The sequence below is a fragment of the Mustela lutreola genome, chromosome 7, assembly GCF_030435805.1.
Source record: "Mustela lutreola isolate mMusLut2 chromosome 7, mMusLut2.pri, whole genome shotgun sequence".
Taxonomy (NCBI): Eukaryota; Metazoa; Chordata; class Mammalia; order Carnivora; family Mustelidae; genus Mustela; species Mustela lutreola.
The window spans coordinates 148,028,816-148,050,543 of NC_081296.1; the positions used below are offsets into that span (position 1 = coordinate 148,028,816).

The following is a 21,728-nucleotide window of genomic DNA, read 5'->3' on the forward strand; positions in this document are numbered from 1 at the left end:
TTGGTTCTGAGCAAAATTTTAACGGATCTTTGAGGAGCTAATGTGTATGATTTGGAAGGAAAGGCCGTCCCCAAGAGCCAAACCAACTTTTGTTCTCTGTTTTTCACGGGGTTACCAGACTGGATTTACAAAGCACTGGTAAAGATCCTTCACTGAACACTGTGCACGACAGAGAACGGGCTGGGTGAACAGTTGGGGAATTTCTTTCTTTCTTTCTTTCTTTTTTTAAAAGATTTATTTATTTAACAGACAGAGATCACAAGTAGGCAGAGAGGCAGGCAGAGAGAGAGAAGAGGAAGCAGGCTCCCTGCTGAGCAGAGAGCCTGATGCGGGGCTTGATCCCAGGACCCTGAGATCATGACTCGAGCCGAAGGCAGAGGCTTAACCCACGGAGCCACCCAGGCGCCCCACAGTTGGGGAATTTCATGTTGAGCTGGACAAACATGTTTAAGGTACAGATGAATAGATTCCTGGAGATGCGGCCTGCAGAGCTCCTCCCCCTCCTTGGGGGGGTGGCTTTGTCAATCACCACTAAAGGGTTTGGTACTGCACACTTCCTGTCGCCAGCATGCTGATGCGCTACATACCAGAGTTCAGAGTTTAAAGATTTGGGTTGGCTAAGAGGATGGGTTGACACCAACAACGTGACATTTAACCAGGGTAAAGATAAATCATCTTTAGTTTTTTTTTAATCGATCAGCTCAATACAGGTTGGAAAAGGCGCAACAGCAGTTCATTTGGAAAGACTGATGGGTTTATCACTGGCCAGAAGTTCAACAGGAACCAACAGTATATATCCTGACTGCTCCAAAAGAAAAAAATCAATATGGACTTCGGTCGCATTAACAGAATCATGACATCCAGGTTGTTCAAGGGAAGGGTCACACAGGTCTCCCCTCTGAGGTTATTGTGTTCTGCTCTGGGTGCCAGGATTCAGGATAAAAGAGCCCACTTGAGACAGGTGGGCATCTCTTGAGACAAGGGGTTGAGAAAGTACATCACGGGATGGCCAGGGAGGAGATGGAGGGCTTCAGCCTGGAAAGCAGGAACGCTCTCTTCAAAGTCTTAAAAAGAATTTGAAAGCCTATTGTGTGTGAGGAGCAACTGAATTTGTCTAGCGGGTTCAGTCATTTCATTCATTCCTCAGCGTGTACTCAGAGCCAGCTATGCCCAGCATGAGGGATGTTTGGGGCATCTAATCTCCTGGGATGGATGGACACACACGCGCACACACACAAGTTCCTACAGGCGAGGCCACTTAACATAAGGGATGGAGTAAAATACCAGCAGATGTTGGAAGCGCAGCGGACAGGATCGCTTGGCTTCAGTGGTGGCGGGTGGGGAAGGCAGGCACTCTGGGCTGGGGCACGGGCAGAGGTCCAGAGCTTTCAAGTGCACGGCATGACTGAGAGTTCTGAACGGGAGCTGCCGATAGCGTGGTGTGGCAGGAGTGTGTCAGATGCCAAAGACAGCATTTGCCGTGGGAGCTCAGACACACTTGAAGTCTGCGCCAAGATATTTGCACTTAATGGGGTAGGCAACAGAGAATGAAATGCCATCATTAACCCTCTCTGGGCAAGCTAACCCTGGAGTCACAAAACAGAGCCGGGAAAACAGGACACAGGCTGTGACCGCAGCGTCTCGGAATAGACAGGCTGCACCAGGACACGGGAGATGAGATGGACCGGACGAAAGTGGGATCACTGAAGGATGCTTTGGGGAAGGCGATTTGGGATAGAAATAACCAGCCATCTTTTCCATAATTCAAGCTTTTCAGCTTTGAAATGGCCAAGGGAGCATTTGTCAGGGATGTTGTAGGGAAATACAGCGGTCTTGGCAGGCAGGTGCGAGAGTTCAATGTTCTTTTCTGAGGCTAGGCATCTCTGATTGCCTCTCGTTTGATTCAGGGACAATCTTATCATAGGAAGCGTATTTTGTATTCCAATATCAGTAATGAATTTCTGGATCTATGGTATAGCTAATTCTTGACATTGGGATTCTATATTGACTCTGTTCGTTTGCCAGGGGCGTTGTAACCAAGTTCTACACGCTGGGGGAGGGCAGAAGCAGCGTCTCTTTGTTCTGAAGGCTAGAAGTCCAAAATCAAGGTGAAGGCTTAGTTGCCTCCTTCGGAGAGCCACAAGGGAACCATCTGTCCCAGGTGTCTCTGCTTGGTTTGTTGACGACTGCCTTTTACCTGTGTCATCACGTGGTCTTCCTGTTGTTTGTGTCTGTGTCCTAATCCCTTTTTCGTCTGTGGACATCAGTCCCATTGGATGATGACTGCAACCTAATGACCTCATTTTAACTTCATTACCTCTATAAAGACCCTGCCTCCAAAGAAAGTCACATTCCAAGGGCTAGAGGTTAGTGCTTCAACAAATGAATTTGGACCGGCACAGTTTAACCCATATCACTAACCTAAGGGCAGCTTTCCTTGGATCTTAGAATTTAATCAGAACCGCCATGTGAGCAGGCCATTCTTCCTGCTGGGTGAGCTTGGCGGTTCCTCAGCTGGTCCTGGGTCCTGATCTGTTGAAACGGCTTCCCCTGCTCTGATTCCCTCTCTTACCCTCCGTCCGGTAGTCACGCTCTCTGGAATAATCTGAAACTCTTCTCTCTTCTGCTTCTGTTTCCTAGCACTTATCACAATTCATTATTATCTGCCTGTCTCCTTGACTTCGTGTCCTATAGGGAGAAACACACTTTACACCACGACTCAGTACACATTCCAAGTAAAAACCAATGTTTCAAGTAAAAACCCTTATTCTTAGGGAGTTCAATGTATTCTGATATTTCTTATTCCATTTCTTTTTCATTGGTTTTAAAATATGCATAAAATTTGCCATTTTAACTTGTAAGGGCACAGTTCAGTACAATAACCCTGTTGTGTAATAAGCACCCCTTCCATCTCCAGAAATTTCTCATCATTCCAAACTGAAACTCTGTCCCCGTTGGACACTCACTTCCCTCCCATCCCCCTCAGCCCCTCACACCCACCATTCTACTTCTATCTCTGTGAACTTGACTCCTCTAGGGACCTCGTGTAAATGTAATCACTTAGTATATGTCTCTTTGTGACTGGCTTCTTTCCCTTAACATAAGGTCCTCAAGGTTCATCTACATTGTAGCAGGTGTCAAAGTCTCCTTTCTTTGTATCTTATTTATTTTCAAAAAAAATTTATTTATTTACTTATTTGAGAGAGAGCACGCACACGAGTTGGGGACAGGCAGAGGGAGAGAATCGAAAGCAGACTCCGAACTGAGCCAAATGTGGGGCTTGATCTCATGACCCTGGACCAAAATCAAGAAGTCAAGAGTTAGACACTCGAGCGACTTAGCCACCCAGCCTAATTCCTCTGGGTACAGACGCAGAAGTAGACTTCCTACTTCATTCTTTAAAGTGCACATATGAGGGATGCCGGGGTGGCTCAGTGGGTTAGGCCACTGCCTTCGGCTCAGGTCATGATCCCAGGGTCCTGGGATCGAGTCCCGCATCGGGCTCCTTGCTCCGCAGGAAATGTGCTTCTCTCGCTGCCTCTGCCTGCCTCTCTGCCTGCTTGTGTGTACTCACTTGCTCTCTCTCGCTCTCTGGCAAATAAATAAAATCTAAAAAAAAAAAAAAAAAAAAAGTGCACCTATGACTCTTTACATCGACGACACACGGCAACTTGCAGTCTGGAAAGTACTGTGTTCTGTGGCTGTGTTCCCAGCCCCAAGCACGGTGCCCAGAACTGTACCAACTATTTCTGGAGAAACATTGAATTAAACAATAGGTACACAAGCTACTTTTCTGGGTAATTTTAAAAATTACTTCCCCACGAATAGAGGCTACAGAGCTCCTATTTTCCTTTCTCTTTTTTCATGTCCTGTACAATATGCTGCTATTAATGCCACTGAATGCTGTGGTTAAGTTGTCCTGGAGAGGGTATGTCACTTATCACAGTGACAACAGTTCTTGGTCTTGAGCCATAAATGATCTCAAAGTGACAGGGAATAACAATCTGTTAAAATGTTTGGGCACAAAAATCACACATCATTAATTAAGCGTTCAGAGATTTTTTTTTTGGACTTTCCCCATGGATCTTTTTCAATGCTGTGTAGATTATACCTAATTGACTTAATATGCATATCCTTGTAATTATACTAAATTTTGCTTTTTTTTTTTTAGAGTGAGCTTTTGCCATTGTGGGAAAAACATAGCCGTTAAGTATTCTAGATTAAGAGTGTAATAATGATCTTTATCATCTGAAAAGCAAGTGGACTGAGTTCTTCACTGTTGTTTGTAATTTTGCTTTAGCGGAAGTAAGCTCTTCTACGAAAATCTCTAGCTCAATTTCTCTCCTGCCCTGCTTCTGAATTTTCTTTGTTCTTAACTCGTCTTAGCTGTGGTCCAGTATCATTCCTTGAATACGATAAATCAAGAATATTAACATTCTTAAGAAGAGCCATGTTTTAATCATTTATTCATAATTATCCTTTCCTTTCCAATGTGAGGAATGCTGCAGTCAGCTTTCATGTCAATTATCTGCTGTATTCTCATGCACAAAACTGCAAAGTGGAGTGGAGGGGCTATTAGGACTGGGTTTGAAGTGGGGAGTGTGGGAAACGAGAAGACCGACCAGAGCAAAGATCAAAGTGCACCTGTGTTCATCCCTGTGCTTCCAAAGCCCCTTCTCTATAGCACCTGCCTGACTTTTTATTTAATATTTTATTTATTTATTTGATAGAGAGAGAGACACAACAAGAGAGTCAACAAAAGCAGGGGGAGTGGGAGAGGGAGAAGCAGGCTTCCCATTGAGCAGGGAGCCTGATGTTGGGCTCCATCCCTGGACCCTGGGGGCATGACCTGAGTCAAGGGCATAAAGACTGAGCCATCCAGGTGCCCCCTACCTCTTGCTTCCGAGACGAGGAGGTTTCATCTGTGCTGGGCGGTGGCAGGGGTGGCTTTATGTGACCCCTCTGCCTCCCCAGCCCTCTGGAGTTGGCCTGAATTTCCTTTCCCTGCCAAAGTTCTCAAATGTGCACCCACGTATGCTCTCCGTTTGATGACCAGCCGCCCGGCTCCCCCCCCACCCCATGGCTCACTAAGATGCTCCAGGCCATCCGGCAAGCCCTCTGCTACCGGATACAAGGGCCCTTGCCCAGCCCTGTCCTCCTTGACCTGTCCTGCAGAGAGTCCTGTGAAAATACCCACCCGTCTGCTACTTTCTGTGCTCCCAGTTTGATGAGACTATCTGCCATGCGAGCTTCCGGCCTCTCTTTCCAACTCCTCCGGACTTTCTCTCCTCCCAACCCAAGGCTCTGGCCAGCTTCGGTTGACCTACCACCTTCACCTTTAGAAAGTTGTTTTTTTTTTTTTAAACATTTTCTACTCGAATCCCATTCTTTCCTTGGGACGCCCTCTCCACTCTCCAAATTGCTTGGATCATTTCTAGCGGGAAGCGTGCTGTCTTCTATCGGTTTTCCTGCCTCTTCAGCTGTCTGTCCTATAGGAAGGTCCCTCTGACTGTGGAGGCGCTCAGGCCTCGCCAGGCCCTGGGCCTCCCCAGCTCCCGGCCCTGGCCACCCCCCCCACCCACCCCCCCACCCCCCGCTGTCCTGTCCGCACACAGACTCCTCTCTCTAAGCAGCTCCAGCAGCCTCTTGCCCCCACCTCCCTCCTCTGTCTGCCACCGGCTGCCTTCAGGTCCTCTGCAGGCCGGGGCCCATCCCACCTGGCTCGCCCCCACCGGTGCAATCTCATTTTTCACCTGTCTGCAATACAAGCTCTTCGTTCCTCCCAGAGCAGCCGTTTGGCTTGTCAGCAGACCCAGGATCACGAATGCCGGCTTCCCACTGTCCTTGGAGCTCTGGGCCACGCTCCACCCGACGCCTGCAGCCCTTCATGGTCCTACACACACTTCCCTCGTCAACGATCCCTCTTGTCCTCTGTGCCTGGTCTCCCTGACCAGGTCCAGGAGGTCTTCAACCTCCCTTCCGCCCACAGCTTGCGCTGCCGGTGGTGGCGAACCCACAAGCCAAACGTGCCACTTGCAGCCACAGAGCCCCGGCTCTGAGCCCGGTGAGGCCCGCTCGCACTCCTGACGGTAACTTTTTACTCATGTCACCCACGGGGTGTTCAGGCCCTGCCGGCGAATACCTACGACTTGAAACCATTCAGGCATGTAGGTGAATTAGAACCTGTGAGCGAGTCACGTGTAGTTAGGAGGCGGAAGTGAATTGTCACCGTCGTGGAATGGAACCAGGAGCACAAATGCTGGCAGTGTCTTCTGCACCCTCCGGCCCGAGGGTCACTGGCGAACGTGTTCTTCTCCCCACTTCCCAGCACCCGGACTTCAGGCGGAGCGTGGTGGAGCTCCGGTCGTTAATGCAGTGCGTGTGTGCGCGCGTGGGCGCGTGTGAGGTGCGTGTGCGCGCGTGTGTGTGCGTGTGCGCGCGTGCTGGAAAAGTTACAGAAGGCTGGTCCGGGGTCTCCCCCGATCCGGAATTTCGTCGGAACTCTGTCTTCCCGAGGCAGTGCACGGGCCGTCCGCGGCTCCCGGAGCCGGTTAACAAGTGTGTAATGTGACAAATCTGTGCCGCGGGGGCCGATCAAGGGGAAGGAGCGGAGCAGATGTCGTGGCTCCTGCCCAGGCCGCCCAGACTCTGCGGCCCGCGGGAGCTGAGCCGCGGCCCTCCCCGCCCTCGAGCAGAGCGCCGAGCGGAGCCCGCGCCCGGGGTCACCCCTCCCTCGGGGCCGGGCGCGCCGCGGCGGGGGACCTGTGGGGAGAGGGGCGCGCCGCGCCGGGGGACGTGGCCCGGAGTGGAGCGGCTCCGGGCGCGAATCGCGGCCCAGGTTTGGTCCTGGAGCCGCAGGCGAGCGCGCGGACGGGGCCTCCGGGGAGCGCGGGCCTCGGCGCCCGCAGGGGAGGGCTCCCCCGGCCGGGGCGGCGCCCGGCTCCCTCCGCGCCCGCCCCGCCGCTCCCTTTGTCCCCGTGGCCCCCGCGGCCCGCCCTCCGGGGGCGCCCCAGCCGTGCGAGGAGGCGGGGCCCGGCGGCAACGCCCCCGCAGGCCCCCCGCGCGCCGGGACCCCGGCGGGCCGGCCGCGTCCCCAGCTCCCGGCCCCCGGCCCCGCCCCGCCGCCCCGCCGAGGCCGCCCCCTGGCGGGCAGCGCGGGCAGCGCCGGCGTCAGGCCCGCGCGGCGGCCGCGGCGGTGGCGGCGGCGGCGGCGGGCCCGGGGTTGCCATGGTAACCGGCCGCGGCCGCCGCCACAGCAGGGCCGGCCCCAGCGCCAGCGCCGGCCGCGGCTCGGCTCGGCTCAGTGTGGGGGTGAGCGGCGGCGGCGCGGCCGGGCCGGGGGAGCGGGCGCGGCCCGGCGGCCTCAGCATGGAGGACGGCTTCTCGAGCTACAGCAGCCTGTACGACACGTCCTCGCTGCTCCAGTTCTGCAACGGTGAGGGGCGGCGGCCGCGGGGGCGCGGGGCGGGGGGCGGCGGGCCGGGCCGCGGGGCGAGGCCGGGGCGGGAGGCCGCGCAAAGTTGCGGCGGAGGCGCGCGGTTCCCGCCGCCGCGGGCGCATTGTGCAGGCCCGCGGGCCGCGCCTGGCTCGCCCCCGCCGCCCGCGCCCCGCGCCCCGCCGGCCCCGCGTCCGCGCCCGGCCCGCCCCGGGACCCGCGGGGCCAGCGCACGGGGCCGGGCGGCGCGTGGGGAGGCCGGGCCGCCGCGGGCGCGGGGACGTGTTGCTCGCGGCTGCCGGACTCGGGTCCGCCCGCGAGGCTCCGCAGGAGGAGCTCGGGGAAGAAATCCCCGGGAAGCGGGACCTCCTCGGAGACCGGCGCCGGGTCGGGGGCGGCTGGACCCTCGCGAGCCGTTCGAGCTCCTTTGGGGCAATCGCCCCGGTGCAGCGCAGCGCGCGGGCGGAGTGAACCTGGCTGGAAAGTGCTCGCACTGTTTTGTTGACGGGATGCTAGATTTTGTTGCATTTTTTTTTTTTTTTTTTAAACAGGAAGGAAACAGTCTTAACTGGCAATGTGGCATCTTTTACAAAATGTAAAATCCTACGTGCTTGAAAGATTTTAGTCTCCCTGGCAGGGTGGAAAAAGATTTTCACATCACGCAGCATATTTTAGGAGAACACGATGTATGATAATTCATGATCAAAAGTTAACCAGGTTTTTTTTTTTTCCTACGTTGGATTTACTGCTTGATCAGTGGGTCCCAAAAGTTTGTTAAAGGAGAAACAATGTGTATTTTACAGAATTCGCCTGTAGTGCGATCGGAATGATTTAGAATTCTAGGTGCATTGACGACTTGAGCAATTTATTTTGCAATCGTGATTGTGATTTAGGGGAACTTTTCCAGCTCTTTGACACCTGTTTGCAAATAGGAGGTATTTGCTGGAGCCATAAAGATGACTGTGTGGATTTTTCCCTCCATGATGATATTTTGACCTCAGGTGGAATTGATCGTTATCTTTTTCATGGAATAATTTTTCTGATAGTTTCAGCAGTGATTAATTTTCATGTTAAGCACATGCAGGCCTTCATTAACTTAGTAATGCTCTCTTCAGTGGAATTAAAGGAAGTTTTGACTCTCCAGATATACCAACAGTTTCCCAGAGCAGAGCCCCTGTGTTTTTGGTCTTCTGAAGATGTTGAGGCACACATGGTTCTCCATGGGCCACTGGAATCCCTTACAGTTTAGAGTTATGGGAGCATTTGGTTCTCCCATACGCTGAATACAGTTCCCAATTAAATTTTGAATGGTTTCCTTAAATGACCTACAATCCATCCTATCTGAATTACTATTTTTGGTGTAAAGGCAGTACAGCCTCTCAAGCGTTTATGAGAGAATTCTCCTTATGTTAGTTGTGAAAGGCATGTGGCTGAAAAATTATATTAAATGAATTTCAGGCATGAAGGATTTTAAAAAATTAATATGTGGGCATATGTGTTGACAGTTTGATTTAGGTTATGCAGATGAACCTAGGTATTTTTATTTGAGCAGTTGTTAGGGAGCCTGGTTATTTCATTCCTAAAAAGCACTTCATTCCTCAAGTAGACCTACACATCTGTTCCTGACTGTTTGGGTTTTCTGCCTTTTCTTGTTAATTACTAGTTTAGAGAGATTGGTAACATAGCTTCCTGCTAATGAGGCCTAGAAGAAGGTAACGGTCAGCCCTTCTGTATTGTATGGGTAACAGTTGAAGAAAAATCACTTTCAAATAGCTAGAATCAAACCATAAGATCACTTCCTAACACAGTTGAATGAATCATAGCTGTTGAATTTCTTTTCTCAGAAAGTTCTCAGCTCTGTTTTTATTATGTTTTGGTTACCATATGAATAAACTTTACAGCAAGAGTAGTTTATGGGACAGAATGGGCGTTAACTAATGATGTCGCCAGCAACAGATGTTTTCATGTGAAATTATTCATTTCAAGAGGCTTCCATTAAGGAAAAGTATAAATGAATACAATTTAGCTAATTACTGTGATGATTCCATTAAGGCAGCGGATCAAGGAAACACCGTTTCACCAAGAATGAAACTAAACATGTGTGTATTTCATTAGCTGCACTGAGAAAAAAAAATTTTTCTTTTTAAATTAGAGATTTACATGACAATGGCCCAGCTGACAACAGGGTAATATGTGGACTCCTCCATTTTCATATGTTGATGAAACCTCATGCTTCCGATATAATGACAGCCGCTAAGAAGCCATAGTTCTAGGTCAGCCTCAGCAACTACAACCCATGCTTATTAGCTGGATGACTGTCCCAGCGTCCTCCGGGAGATAAAGATGAAAACGAATGTCTATCGGAACGAGAAGGAAAACTTTGTTCAAATGAATGCACTCCTAGTCTTCCTCTCTTCCTTTTTTCCTATGCTCTGTCTCCTATCTAATTTGCAGTGGATTTTCAGTGTAAAGTCAGGGGGTGTCTAGCCTTCCCCCAAAGACGGGTCACTCTCATCTTTCAGATATTGGCGCCCTCATTGTTAGGAGGAAACTCATGCAGCATTTTTTTTTTCTCCGAAGTATTTAGAACTCTGCTCAAGGAGCGAGAAACCACAAACTTCTTTTATTGCTCCAAGAAAAACCACCGTTGTTGAAAAGTGAAGGAAAGTTATCATTTATACGCCAATTCATGATTTGGGAAATACTTACCATTCTTTTCTCCATATTTCTTCAAAGCCTCCCTGTGCGGTAAATCATAGTATGTATGAGAAAACTGAGGCTCAGAGAGATTTGGGGATGCAGTACCTGGGAGGCCCTGGGGGTTAAGGGTCCGACTCTTGATTTCGGCTCAGGTCATGATTTCAGGGTTGTGACATGGAGAGGGCAGGCTCTGCACTCAGCAGGAAGTTTGCTTCTCTCCTCTCTCTCCCTCTGCCCTGCCCCCCTAAAATAAATTAATAAATCTTAAAAAACAGAGAGAGACATTTGGTGACTCTCGAAGGCTGCATGACCAGTGAGGCTTGGGCGCCAGTCTGAATCTTTCCGTTTGTTTGTTTCAGTAACATCTTTGTTGAGATGATATTAACATCCCATAAAAATTCACCCTTTTTAAGTGTACAATTAAGTGGTTTTCAATATACTGACCAAACTGTATCAGCATCACTGATACCTAATTTTAGAACATTTTCACCACCCCAAAAAGAAGCCTGGGTAGCAGTTCCTACCATTTCCGCATCACTGTAGACCCTCATGACTGCTAATCTGCTTCTGGTCTCTGTCGGTTCTGGATGTTTTCACGTAAATGGAATCATGCTAATAGTTGACCTTTGCATTGGGCTACTTTCACTAAGCATCATGTTTTAAGGTTTGCCCCAATTTGTAGCACATGTCAGTACTTTGTTCCTTTTTATGGCCAAATAATATTCTGTTTTGTGGATATACCACATTTTATGTATCCATTCTCCTGTCCATGAGCATTTGGATTGCTTCCACTTTTTTAAAACTATTCTGAATAATGATCCTATGAACATTCACATACAAGCTTTTATGTGTAGACATATGATTTCATCTTTCTTGGGTAGGTACCTAGGAGCAGAATTGCTGGGTCATGTGGTTAAGTCTGGCTTTTACTGTTTTGGGGAAACCAATCTGAACTTTTTGAAATCTAAATATCATCCTCTTTTTACATTACACCCTTGGATTAAACAACAAGGAGTTGAGCTGGATCAAAGAAGGAAAGAAGTGGGAGCAAAGTATAAAATGTTGCCATTTCACTTATGTGAGTCACTTTGGATACTTTTCTTCAATTAGAGCTCACCAGAAGGGGTCTGCACTCACCCTTGCTCAGATGCAGTAGGTTAGAAGAATCTCGGTGTTTGAGGGGACTTAACAGACATTTCATCTTGTGGTTTCCTTTCTTCAGACTTTGAGCTGTTTCTTCAAAGTACCACTTACCCAGGAGCCCAAATGTCAAGCAGATGAACATGGAGCTGCTTTAGTTGAGGTAGGAAGAGGACAGCAGGCCGGCCCTCCGATCCAGGCCGCCCGCCCCTGCAGGGCCTGGAATCTCTGCTGTATGTGAGAACGCTCCAAATGCTATTCAGTCTCTGCTTGAGCAGTTCCAAGGGACTGGAAACGCACTATCTCTCCATGCAGGCCATCACTTCTATGGATAGTTCAGGTGTTTGGTTCCTGTGTGCACTCAAAATTTGGCCCAAGTTCTGCCTCTTGGGTCCAGAGAATAGGTTTAATCTCTTTTCCATATACCAAGTTGTTACATGTTTGAAAACCATTATGATAGCTCTTTCTGAAATCTTCTCCTAACTAAACATTACCTTTGGAAAAAAGTAATGCCTTATAAGATACAGTTTTAGGCTCTTAATCATTTTGGATTGCCTGATCTACATGTGTTTCTTTAAAAGGTCCATGGACCTTTTAAAATTGGACACAACTGAATGTGGTATTCCAGACACAGTTTTTAAACAGAGCAGAATAGAGCAGGATATTTCACCTCCCTTATTTTAAAGTTTATACTTCCTGTAATGCAGCCTAAGAGGATATTAGCCTTTTTGCTTGCCACTTCACGTTGTGACTGCTTACTGATTTTCACTTAAAACTCTTATCTTTTTTATATGTATGATGGATAAGTCCTTAATTTTCTTACTTTTACCTTTCTTTTTTGAGGGGGAGTTTCTTCCAGAAGACAGAGCCCTGTCAATTTATAATACAATGTAATCTGGGTGGTGATGCTGTAAATAATCATGGTGCTCATATAAAATACTTCTGCGCTATCATAATGTCGAAATTGGTCACCGTCTTAAAGGGTTATGATTCTGGATAGCAGCCTTTTCTCCATCTTCCTTTGGAAGGTGTCTTGAGAGACTATCAAATTCCTTCTGAAGCCTACACAGAGTTTAACGATCCATTCGTTCCCTGATCTATCATCATCTTTTGAGCTACTGCTATTTATTTTTTCTAGTTTTGAGGTGGAAAATCTTTTAAATTTCTAGGGACTTATATTTTTGAAAATTCAGAATAATTTATTTAAAATCTTGAATATCTTTTGGCATCTGTAACACATGACTTCCTCCTAACTAGGATTAGGTTGGGCTTTTCACGTGGGCACATAGTTGGGTATACAACAGGATCAAGGAGCTCCTGTGAGGAAATCATCTGAACTCAAAACTAGGAAGTGTTTTCAAACCTCTTCTGCATTCCTGTGTGGTGACCGGGCACTGACTTGGGCTTTCTGTGATAGCAAAATCAAAAGAAAATGCTTTCATGGAAAGTGCAAAGCAAGCCCCCGTGCTAAGTAAGAATTTCTTCTTGATACATGTGGTACTCTGCCCGGCAAGGAATTTATTTTATAGCCAAACCACAAGCATTTATGGCGTTATAAACAAAACCGGGCATTTTGGTGGAAAAATCACAAAACCGTGTTTAAAAAATAACCATTAGCTGGTTATTGTTAATTTCTGAGATAGCGTAAGCCTTTTCATATATTCTCTTAAGAAATAAACACTTTGGTTGAGTGGACGGTAGATAAGGACAGAGAAAGAACATCTTGCTTTCTAGTGTTACAGTCTGTTCAGGCCATAAAACCAGTAGCGTGAAAAACTTCATCAAGGTGGCATTGAAAATTCTACATTAAAGCATTGTTTTTATTAGTTGGGACTTGAAATAAATGGTATTTGTGCTACTAAAAATCTTTCAGGGAAAATATTTTTATTCATCTTTAAAATCCTAGCTTATTATTAGAGGATTTCTGATAGTAGCAAAATGTTTTAAATGCCAGCAGAGAGACACCTGGGTGGCTCAGTGGGTTAAATGTCTGCCTTCGGCTCAGGTCATGATCCCAGGGAGTCTGGGAACGAGCCCCGCATTGGACCAGCTCAGCATCAGACAGATTCCCTGCTCAGCGGGGAGCCTGCTTCTCCCTCTCCCTCTGCCTGTTTCTCTGCCTGCTTGTGATCTCTCTTCTTTCTCTGTGTCACATCAATAAGATCTTTTAAAAAATGCCAACAGAAACATTAGTAATCAAAAAAACTATGTTGTAAACTCTAAATGCTGTGTAATATGAATCAATACAGCTCCTGCCCCCAGAAGCTTGGTGAATTTCTCACTAGATGTTTGACACCTGCATTTACTCTTCTGCTGGAAGCAACGTAATTGTTTGAGTGCTGTCCTGGCCTGGGAGTGTCCTGGGGTCTGAGTGGCCACAGGTGCCATCCTCTTTGGCTTATTGTAAAGAAAAAGCTGTTTGAAAGAGTTTATCTTTCTTTAAAGTCCTACTTTTTAAATGAAGAGTTAGGTAGGCGCACTTCCAATTTTGTTTCCTCTACAGCTGTATATTTATTGGAAAATGCTCTTGGTGTGGAAAACCATATGTTTGCAGAACACTTAGTTGTGTCTTAAAATGCAGTATTTATTTTGCCAGCTTTCTGGAAAAGATCTGAACTCTCTGGACTTAATAGACTACCCTAGATTTCCCTGAGAATTGTCCTGGACTTTTCTGTGCTACATCCTTCCGTCTCAGTGGGCCCTGTGGGTTCTGCTCCCCCAGCATCCGACAACCCAGCCCTTCTGCTCAGTTCAGAGGCTCATCTCTTCTCGGCTGGGTTTTTGTCTGTGTTTTTGAAAATGGCCCCAAACTAGTCTTTCTGCCTGCAGTCTCAGCCCCCTTCAGCGTGTTCCTTTTTTATTAAACAAGTAGAATATTCACGGTGCTCGTTATTTCAGTGATGGAAGGGGGTTCTGGAGGATGGACATGGTCAGTGTGGCCCTTGCCTTCCGGAACCCTGCACTGCTCATTGGGATCTAGACATTCCTTGCTTTCTTCTGATGAGTGACGTGATGAGCCTCGGGATGGACGGTCCTAAGTATCAGGGACCGTGTAGAGTGTTGCCGGGGACAGGACTCGAGGGATGTGCCTTGGGGTTTCTTTCCGGGGAGGGTGGAAGTTAAACCCTGCAAGGGGGTGGGGAGAGGGTGGGGTCGGGGGAAGAGCCGTCCAGACCAGGGAAAGCGATGAGCAAGTGGACGGTGGGAGCACCTTTTGGAAACGGAAAGGTCTCATAGGGGGAAAGAGCAAGGAGTGGATTGAAATGAAGCTGGGAGTGTCCTGTGGGGCTTCTGGGCCACACTTGGGGTTTCTCGGCCACATTAAGGCATTTGGTCTTATTCTGAGGAGCAGAGAGAATGTGGCAGAGGATTTTGAGGCAAGGGAGTGAGGTGGCCAGATCCTCAGGGATTTTTGAAAGAGGGGTCCCCCTTGCAGCGTGGAGGGTAGGCCAGGAGGGGCGGGGAGGGTGGAGGCGGGAGTCCGTGGAGTGAAGCCAGGGGACAGTGATGGGGATTTCCACTTGAGGGGTGCCGAGGGCCCGCCTCACCAGGACTGGTGTCGTCCAAGGCAGGGAGAGGAGGGAGTCAGGCTTCTGGCTCACCAGAGTGACGGCCACTTGCCGAGAAAAAGGAGCTAGAAGGATGGGCAGGCAGATGACTGTTCCGCTGTGGCTTGCGGGTGTGAGGGCCTGTGGAACATGCCAGCTGAAGGGCCGAATGGGCTGTGGGGTCTAGAGCCAGAAGTCTGGAGCAGGAGTAAAAAATTCGTGGGGCGCCTCGGTGGCTCAGTGGATTAAGCCGCTGCCTTCGGGTCAGGTCATGATCTCACGGTCCTGGGATCGAGCCCCGCATCCGGCTCTCTGCTCAGCAGGGAGCCTGCTTCCTCCTCTGTCTCTGCCTGCCTCTCTGCCTACTTGTGATCTCTCTCTCTGTCAAATAAAATAAATAAAATCTTTAAAAAAAAAAAAAAATTCGAGAGCCATCAGTAGGTAGTAGCCGAATCCATGGCACAGATGAGCTCACCTAAGGAGAACGGTGACGTTTCTGGAATACTCTTTCTGGAAGACAGATCTGATTGTAGCAGGCTCCTGACTGAAAGTCTTCAGAGCACCCCCTCCCTCCCAGGGCGTCTTCGGGGTGGGGGACTGCCGGCTTAGCCAGCTCCCGGCTCCTCCTGGCTCCCACCTGCCTGAGCAGAGTGAGGTCTTCCCCTCGTGGCCATGTGGTTATCTGGCATAAATCTCTGTTACCGGGATTATCCCAGAAGCCTGTCACTGCGGCTTAGTCTCACGTCCCTCACGAGGCTGTCACCACCTTCCGGGCAGAGTCTCCTGGCGAATGCTCTTGGTGTCCATGCTTCAGCAACACCTGGGACCGAGGGGGTCTCCTGCTGAACACCGGTTGAGTGGGATCAGGGGCTGCCATCATCCCGGAGACCCCCTCCCCAACACACACACACCAGCAAAACGGCTCCTGGGTAGCAGGTGCACGCTAAATTGTGGTTGGAGGGGCACCTGGGTGGCTCAGTGGGTTAAGCCGCTGCCTTCGGCTCAGGTCATGATCTCAGGGTCCTGGGGTCGAGTCCCGCATCGGGCTCTCTGCTCGGCAGGGAGCCTGCTTCCCCTCTCTCTCTCTGTCTGCCTCTCCAAGTCTACTTGTGATTTCTCTCTATCAAATAAATAAAATCTTAAAAAAAAAAAATAAATAAATAAATTGTGGTTGGAGAATGGACTCACGCCACTTCTCCATATGCCTGAGAAGCATGTGTATTTATGTGTAGAGCTACCGGGTAGGCAGGTGGGCCCACGTGTCCTGTGGGTGTGCATACGTGCATACATCCTGTGACGTTCAGCCGTTCCCCACATCAAAGAGCCAGTGGACTTGGGTGTTCAGAAGGGAAGGCACTGTAGGCCAGGGGACCTCATCGCGAAAGGCCCACAGCAGGTGACATGTGACGGGGACGAGCCCAGCCTGGTCGGCACAGACGGCCCAGAATGCCGGGAGCTGGACGCCAGCTCCCGAAGGCGCAGGAGGAACGTCTGCGAAAAGCACTTGGCGGTTCAACAGGCTTAAAACACAGTATTTTCAGCCAAAGTAATTGACACCGTGAAGTAGTTCTTGGCAAAACCAGCGTTTTTAACATCAGAAGAGATCTGGCGGTGAAACAGCCCCCCGAAAAAGTTGTTTTGTGTAACAAGAATTTTTACCATTCTTAGAAAAATATGCTCCCGTCGGGAAACGGTTGGCCGGACTTAGGACTCGCTTGCACTAGAGCAGCAGGACAGGGACACGCTTTAGCCCCAATTACCGCCCTTCAAACAGCTGAGAATCCCTGGGCCGGGGCTGAGCGACGCCGCTCCATTAGGAAGCCCCTCGCGATGCCGTCCCGCGGGAGCCGCTCCTCGGGGACCAGATGGGGAACCTAATAAAGATAATGACCTGCTAGCCTGGCTCCACCAAATTAGTCCTTTAGAAGGTAATTAAGCAGGACTGCCCACAGCCAGTGCTCTCGGAGGCAGATCTGGCTCCATGCGCACTCTCTTCGCCTTCCCTGAAAATGGGCTGGTAGCGAGTGGATATAATTTAATTACATAAGAATATGCGTTCATACCACATCCTGGACGGACGGCTAGTGCTCCTGCCACAGTCGCCACAGTCATCGTGTCCAGCCTGGAGCCTGTGCTCTCCGAGGTGGGGCTGGGGCCTGCAGGGCTGCAGAGGGCTGGGGGAGGGGCGGTGCTCTCCGCAAGGCGCGGCGGGTGCTTTTCGGGTACCCCTCCTCCATCCTCATCACACCCCTTAGAGGTGATGCCTGTTACCGTCTCGGGTTTGACTGATGAGGCAGCAGAGGCCCCAGGCTTTGGGTGACTTGCTCGAGGTCCCCCGGCCAGTGCTTGGCAGACCTGGGATTTGAACCCAGGCATTGGGCTCCGCTGTCCACAGCCTGCTGAGTGCTCGGTTCTGCTCGGCAAGCAAGTGATGGGTCGGGGTGGGGGCGATCACGGACACGGAGGGGGCCTAGGGGATGTGTTCGGTCTGGGCCTTGCTTCGCCAGGGGTGGGGGCACATGCCGAACCCTGGCTCAGACCTGTGTGCCTTTGTCTGGTTCACTGTGGGGTCTCAGGACACGTTTCCTTGTCTTCCCCCCCGTTTCCCTTCCCATCGTCCCGCTTCAGCACTTTCTGAGGCGGAAGTCCCGTTTATCTCTGAGCTGTTCAGAGTCCCACGGAAGTTCCCCGTAGCCAGGAGGACAGGGGCTGGGTCTGGAACCGCCTCCCCCTGGCCTCCCTGGCCCGGGGCCTCCTCTCCCCGCAGGCGGCCTTGGATTCTGCCACCCGGACTTCTTCCCGCTGTGCCGGAAGGTGCCGCCTGCCTGACGGGCATCCTCAGGGTCGGGGCCCTGCCTTCCCTGTCCTTCGTCACCTGCCCGCTCCTCGGCTGTTAGAACCCAGCAACGTGCCCCAGAAGCCTCCGGAGCTCAGCGGCTCGAAGCCAGTTCACCCAGTGGCCCCAGCCTCCTGAGTCTCACTGCAAACCTTGCTGTCGCTCTGGACCAGCGGCCCCCAGACGACCACACCGCAGGCCCGCTGTGCCCACACACTGACCCAAAGGCCAAGCCGTTTTAGTCTGGTGACTGCCTGCCGAGGAAGCTTCGTCGTTCTCTCTGAGCGGCCCCTGCGACGGCTGTCACCAGCCTCCGTGATGCTGGTCAGTCTCCCCGAAGGCAGCTCTGGTGCTTTTCGCTGCTCTCTAGCACCCCTTGTACTGTCACTACTCCCTCACTTTCCCCCGAACCCTTATAAGAAATCTTTAACTGGTGTAAAATGCATGTCGCCTAAGCCACACCCTTTTAACCGTGTGATGCTTGCCATCGGGTGGCACTAAGCAGTCACGTCACCACTGTCCATCTCAGAACACCTGTCATCGTGCAGAACTGAAACTCCCTTAAACCCAGACCCCCTGTCCCGCCCTCAGACCCCGGCACCCCCATTCATCTGCCGGGAGTCCGACTTATTTCACTTGCTGAACACTTTTTAAAAACTCTTGTTTCAGGAAGTTCTAGAATGCCCAAACTGAACCCTGTCTAACTCAGGGTTCACAGTCGGGCATAAAGAGTGGGATAATTACTTCAAAGTTCAAGGCTGTCAGAGCGTCTGCTGATCACACCCACATGCCGTCCAGCAGCTCTGCTCAGACTGTTTAAAGTCTAAGCTGCTTATCTCTGGGATCCCTGCAATAAAAAGTGTGTTCTTTCCCCCAAGCTAGCGTCACTATGAGGCCCGGCTCCGGAAGGGCGGTGCAGAGTTCTAGAAGCAGGGCTTAGGCTCAGAGTCCTTAACACCCATGAAACATCAACAGGGGCCCCCCACAAGCCGAGCAGGGTCACAAGTGTCTAAGTTCTCTTAAGAATGGAGGAGGTTGGGAAAAAACGTTAGAGCAGTTTAGAAAAAATGATGAGGGGCATATGTCTGCTAAAGAAATTCCGTGACATATGCCTTCTGATCACCAATAGCGTGCATTCTCTCGCAATTAGCTAAGAACCTAAGAAAGGAAACAGCAGATGTGGGACCCATGATCTAGGAGGGATCTGGGCGGGAGGCTTGGAATATCTCCTGAGTTTCTTTCTTTTTTAGAGATCGCTGCTACACATTCGGCACAATCCATGACATGACTGTCTGATGCGAGCGTCTCATCTGCAGGACCGTTTAAAACAAAAAACAAAAAAACAAGCCAAGGCTGCCTGTGTGCAAAATGAATCATTAGCTCTTGAGAAATAGCACAAAAGATTATGTGCATCTCTTCCAAGACCCTCGGTGGTCTATCAACGAAGCACTTTTTCCAAGGGTCAGAGCGTGGGCTTTGGAGAAGGACAGGTCTGCGCTGGGATCTCGATTCTGTCCACTCTGAGGGAGCCTGGGGCGTTGACACCCTGACCCCACGCTCCTCGCTCCCTCCCATCGCCTCTCCGTGCCCCGCTGGGCAGACTCTAAAGAGCCTGTTCCACCACCCCCAGCCCCAGCAGCCTCCCGGCGCGGAGGACAGGGCAGAGGAGCGGCGGGAGGACGTGGAGGGCCCACGCGAGAGGCCCAGCGCTGTGGTCCACGGCCGAGAGGTCCGTGTGGGGCAGTGAGCATCACCCTCCTGCTGTCTTGACGGTCGCAGCAGCGTTGATCTAGCCTGGTTCCTGATGCCACGGAGGCATCCCATCGATGTTGGATTTGGGGTCTTAGCCCATCCCTCTGCCTACCATGTGCGTCGTTCCTCCAGTGCGCCGGGAGCTGCCGTGGCTCGGTGGTCAGGACTTCTCGACCTCATCCCCTCCTGTTCCCACGCTGAGGTGCAGCTCCCCCCGGGCCCCGCTGAGACCGTCCCCTAGCAAACTCCACGTCCACCCGGAGCTACTTCTGCTTTCCTCTGCACCTCCAGACTGTGGCACATACACGTGTGGCTGGTGCGTGGCTCCCACCAGCGTGCGCAGGGCTGGGGTTGGCTGCACAGCCTTGGTTCCCACCAGCAGCCCGCGAGTTCCGTGAGGGCAAAACCCTATGCTGTCCTCGGCTTCGCTCCCTTCTGCTGCTCTGCAAGGTGCCTTGCACGCCGAGTATGTTTGATGGGTGCTTGTCGAATGAAAAGTTGACGGTAAAATTTTAGAAAGGGCCGTGCTACCTTTAAATCACCACGAAAGGCCAAGGGAGAACTTCCCAATCCTGAAGAGCTTTACAGTGTTACCAGAACCGCTTCTTCCTTGTTCACAGGAGTGTGATAGCTGCGTGTGCGCACCGAAGCCCCTTAACGAGCATGGGGTGGGGTCAGCGCACAGACTCCCAGCACTCATGGACGGCACATGTGTGTGCCTGTAGTTGGTGGGAAACTAGATCTTTGAATAAAACCATATGCACAGGGGCACCTGGGTGGCTCAGTGGGTTGAGCCTCTGCTCAGGTCATGATCTCAGGGTCCTGGGATCGAGTCCCGCATCGGGCTCTCTGCTCAGCAGGAAGCCTGCTTCCTCCTCTCTCTCTCTCTCTCTGCCTACTTGTGATCTCTCTCTGTGTCAAATAAATAAAAAAATTTTTTTTTAAGATTTTATCTGATTTCACCCCGAGATCATGACCGGAGCCAAAGGCAGAGGCCCAACACACTGAGCCCCCCAGGTACCCCAAATAAATAAAATCTTCAAAAAAAACCCCAAACCAAACCATATGTACAATTTTATTTTGTTTTATTTACCCGATTTCTATTCACCACGGCCTCTAAACATGGTCCAACTGTCATTTGTTCCAGCGTTGGAAGGATTTATGGAGAGATGGGGCAGTTGTGCACAGAACCCCATACGCCAGGCACTTTGGACTAAGGGAGTTTTCAAGGGTAATTTTGATGCTATTTTCATCCTCTTTACTGACCTGAAAATACAACCCCAATGGAAAACAATCTCCCCTCTAGTGTTTTAGAGTTCCAGAAGCTCCTTCAGATCTGTTTCTCACTTAATTCTCACAAGCAGGCTCTGAGGTGAGTAAAGTTCTTGGCATGACACGCATTGGACACAGGGTCTGGGAGACGGACGCATGCTGCCTGCTCACCACAGCCGCTCGGGCAGGGACAGGCCCCACGGGCAGGTCTCCATCCCGGGCCCTTGGAGCCGTGCCTTCCCTACCCGGTCCTCGCCCGAGCAATTACTTCCATCTGGTAATGTACCTTTAGCAGAGCACTCTGTTTAGAAACAAAACAAGGCCTGGATAACTGCCTCTCCTAGTCTGCAAGTGTTGTTGTTGTTCGCTGGGTCTTGAAAATTATTAATGCGCTCTGCTTTAGGAAAAGCTGACATTTAGAAACCTGGATGCCTAACACGTAAGCCGTTATAAGGTTACGGGATTCCATAGCATTTTCTTGAAAGTGTGAATTTCCTTGTCTTCTTAAATACCATATTTACTGAACGTGGACCTTATACTTCAGGACCACATTCTGGGTAGAGTGCCTTGGTTTTGTTTTGTTTTTTAAACTCCTGTTCTCTCTGAAATCACCATCTAATGGTTCTTAAAGGCTGGAGAAAGTGTTGGGAGTCACAGCGGCACCTCCTTCTGCGCATGGTTTTTCATCCCGGCCGACGTGTAGCCAGAAGTGTGTCCGGCACTCGGACTGGTGCCTTGGAGCCCAGGCTGGGGCTTTGCCTGTTTGCTAGACCCACCCCTAGCATAGGCTGGATCTCGGATGCCCCGAGATCCAGCAGCCCCAAGGAAGAAGGAGCTACTAAGTCAGCCCATCTCCCTTATCTGTGATTTCAAAGTCCAGAAGGCTCTGAGCACCAAATGTTTTTTAGTAACTCGTTTGTTAGTCTTGGCCTGCTCTGAAATCACTTGGTGAGGAAAAAAACCCCAGCTCATCTGAATTGAAGCATGTGGTTTTAATGGTTTATATTTCTTTCTCTTAGATGCGAGTTCTGCTTTCCTGTATTTT

The 21,728-nt window shown here is 50.5% G+C and overlaps 1 protein-coding gene across 5 annotated transcripts in view; it reads left to right on the forward strand.

The window, feature by feature from the left end:
• EML1 (EMAP like 1) overlaps window positions 1-21,728 on the forward strand; it is a 173,003-nt gene that overhangs the window by 42,621 nt on the left and 108,654 nt on the right. For 3 of the 5 annotated variants that reach the window (XR_009355867.1, XM_059183089.1, XM_059183090.1), the window contains exon 1: window positions 7,213-7,435. The exons of the other annotated variants lie outside the window; for them this stretch is intronic. Coding sequence is in view for 2 of the 3 variants with exons in the window: in XM_059183089.1 (XP_059039072.1) it covers window positions 7,228-7,435 (208 nt within the window). In the remaining variant the exon portion in view is untranslated. Of the gene's footprint in view, window positions 1-7,212; window positions 7,436-21,728 lie in introns of those variants that run through there. 5 annotated transcript variants of the gene reach the window in all.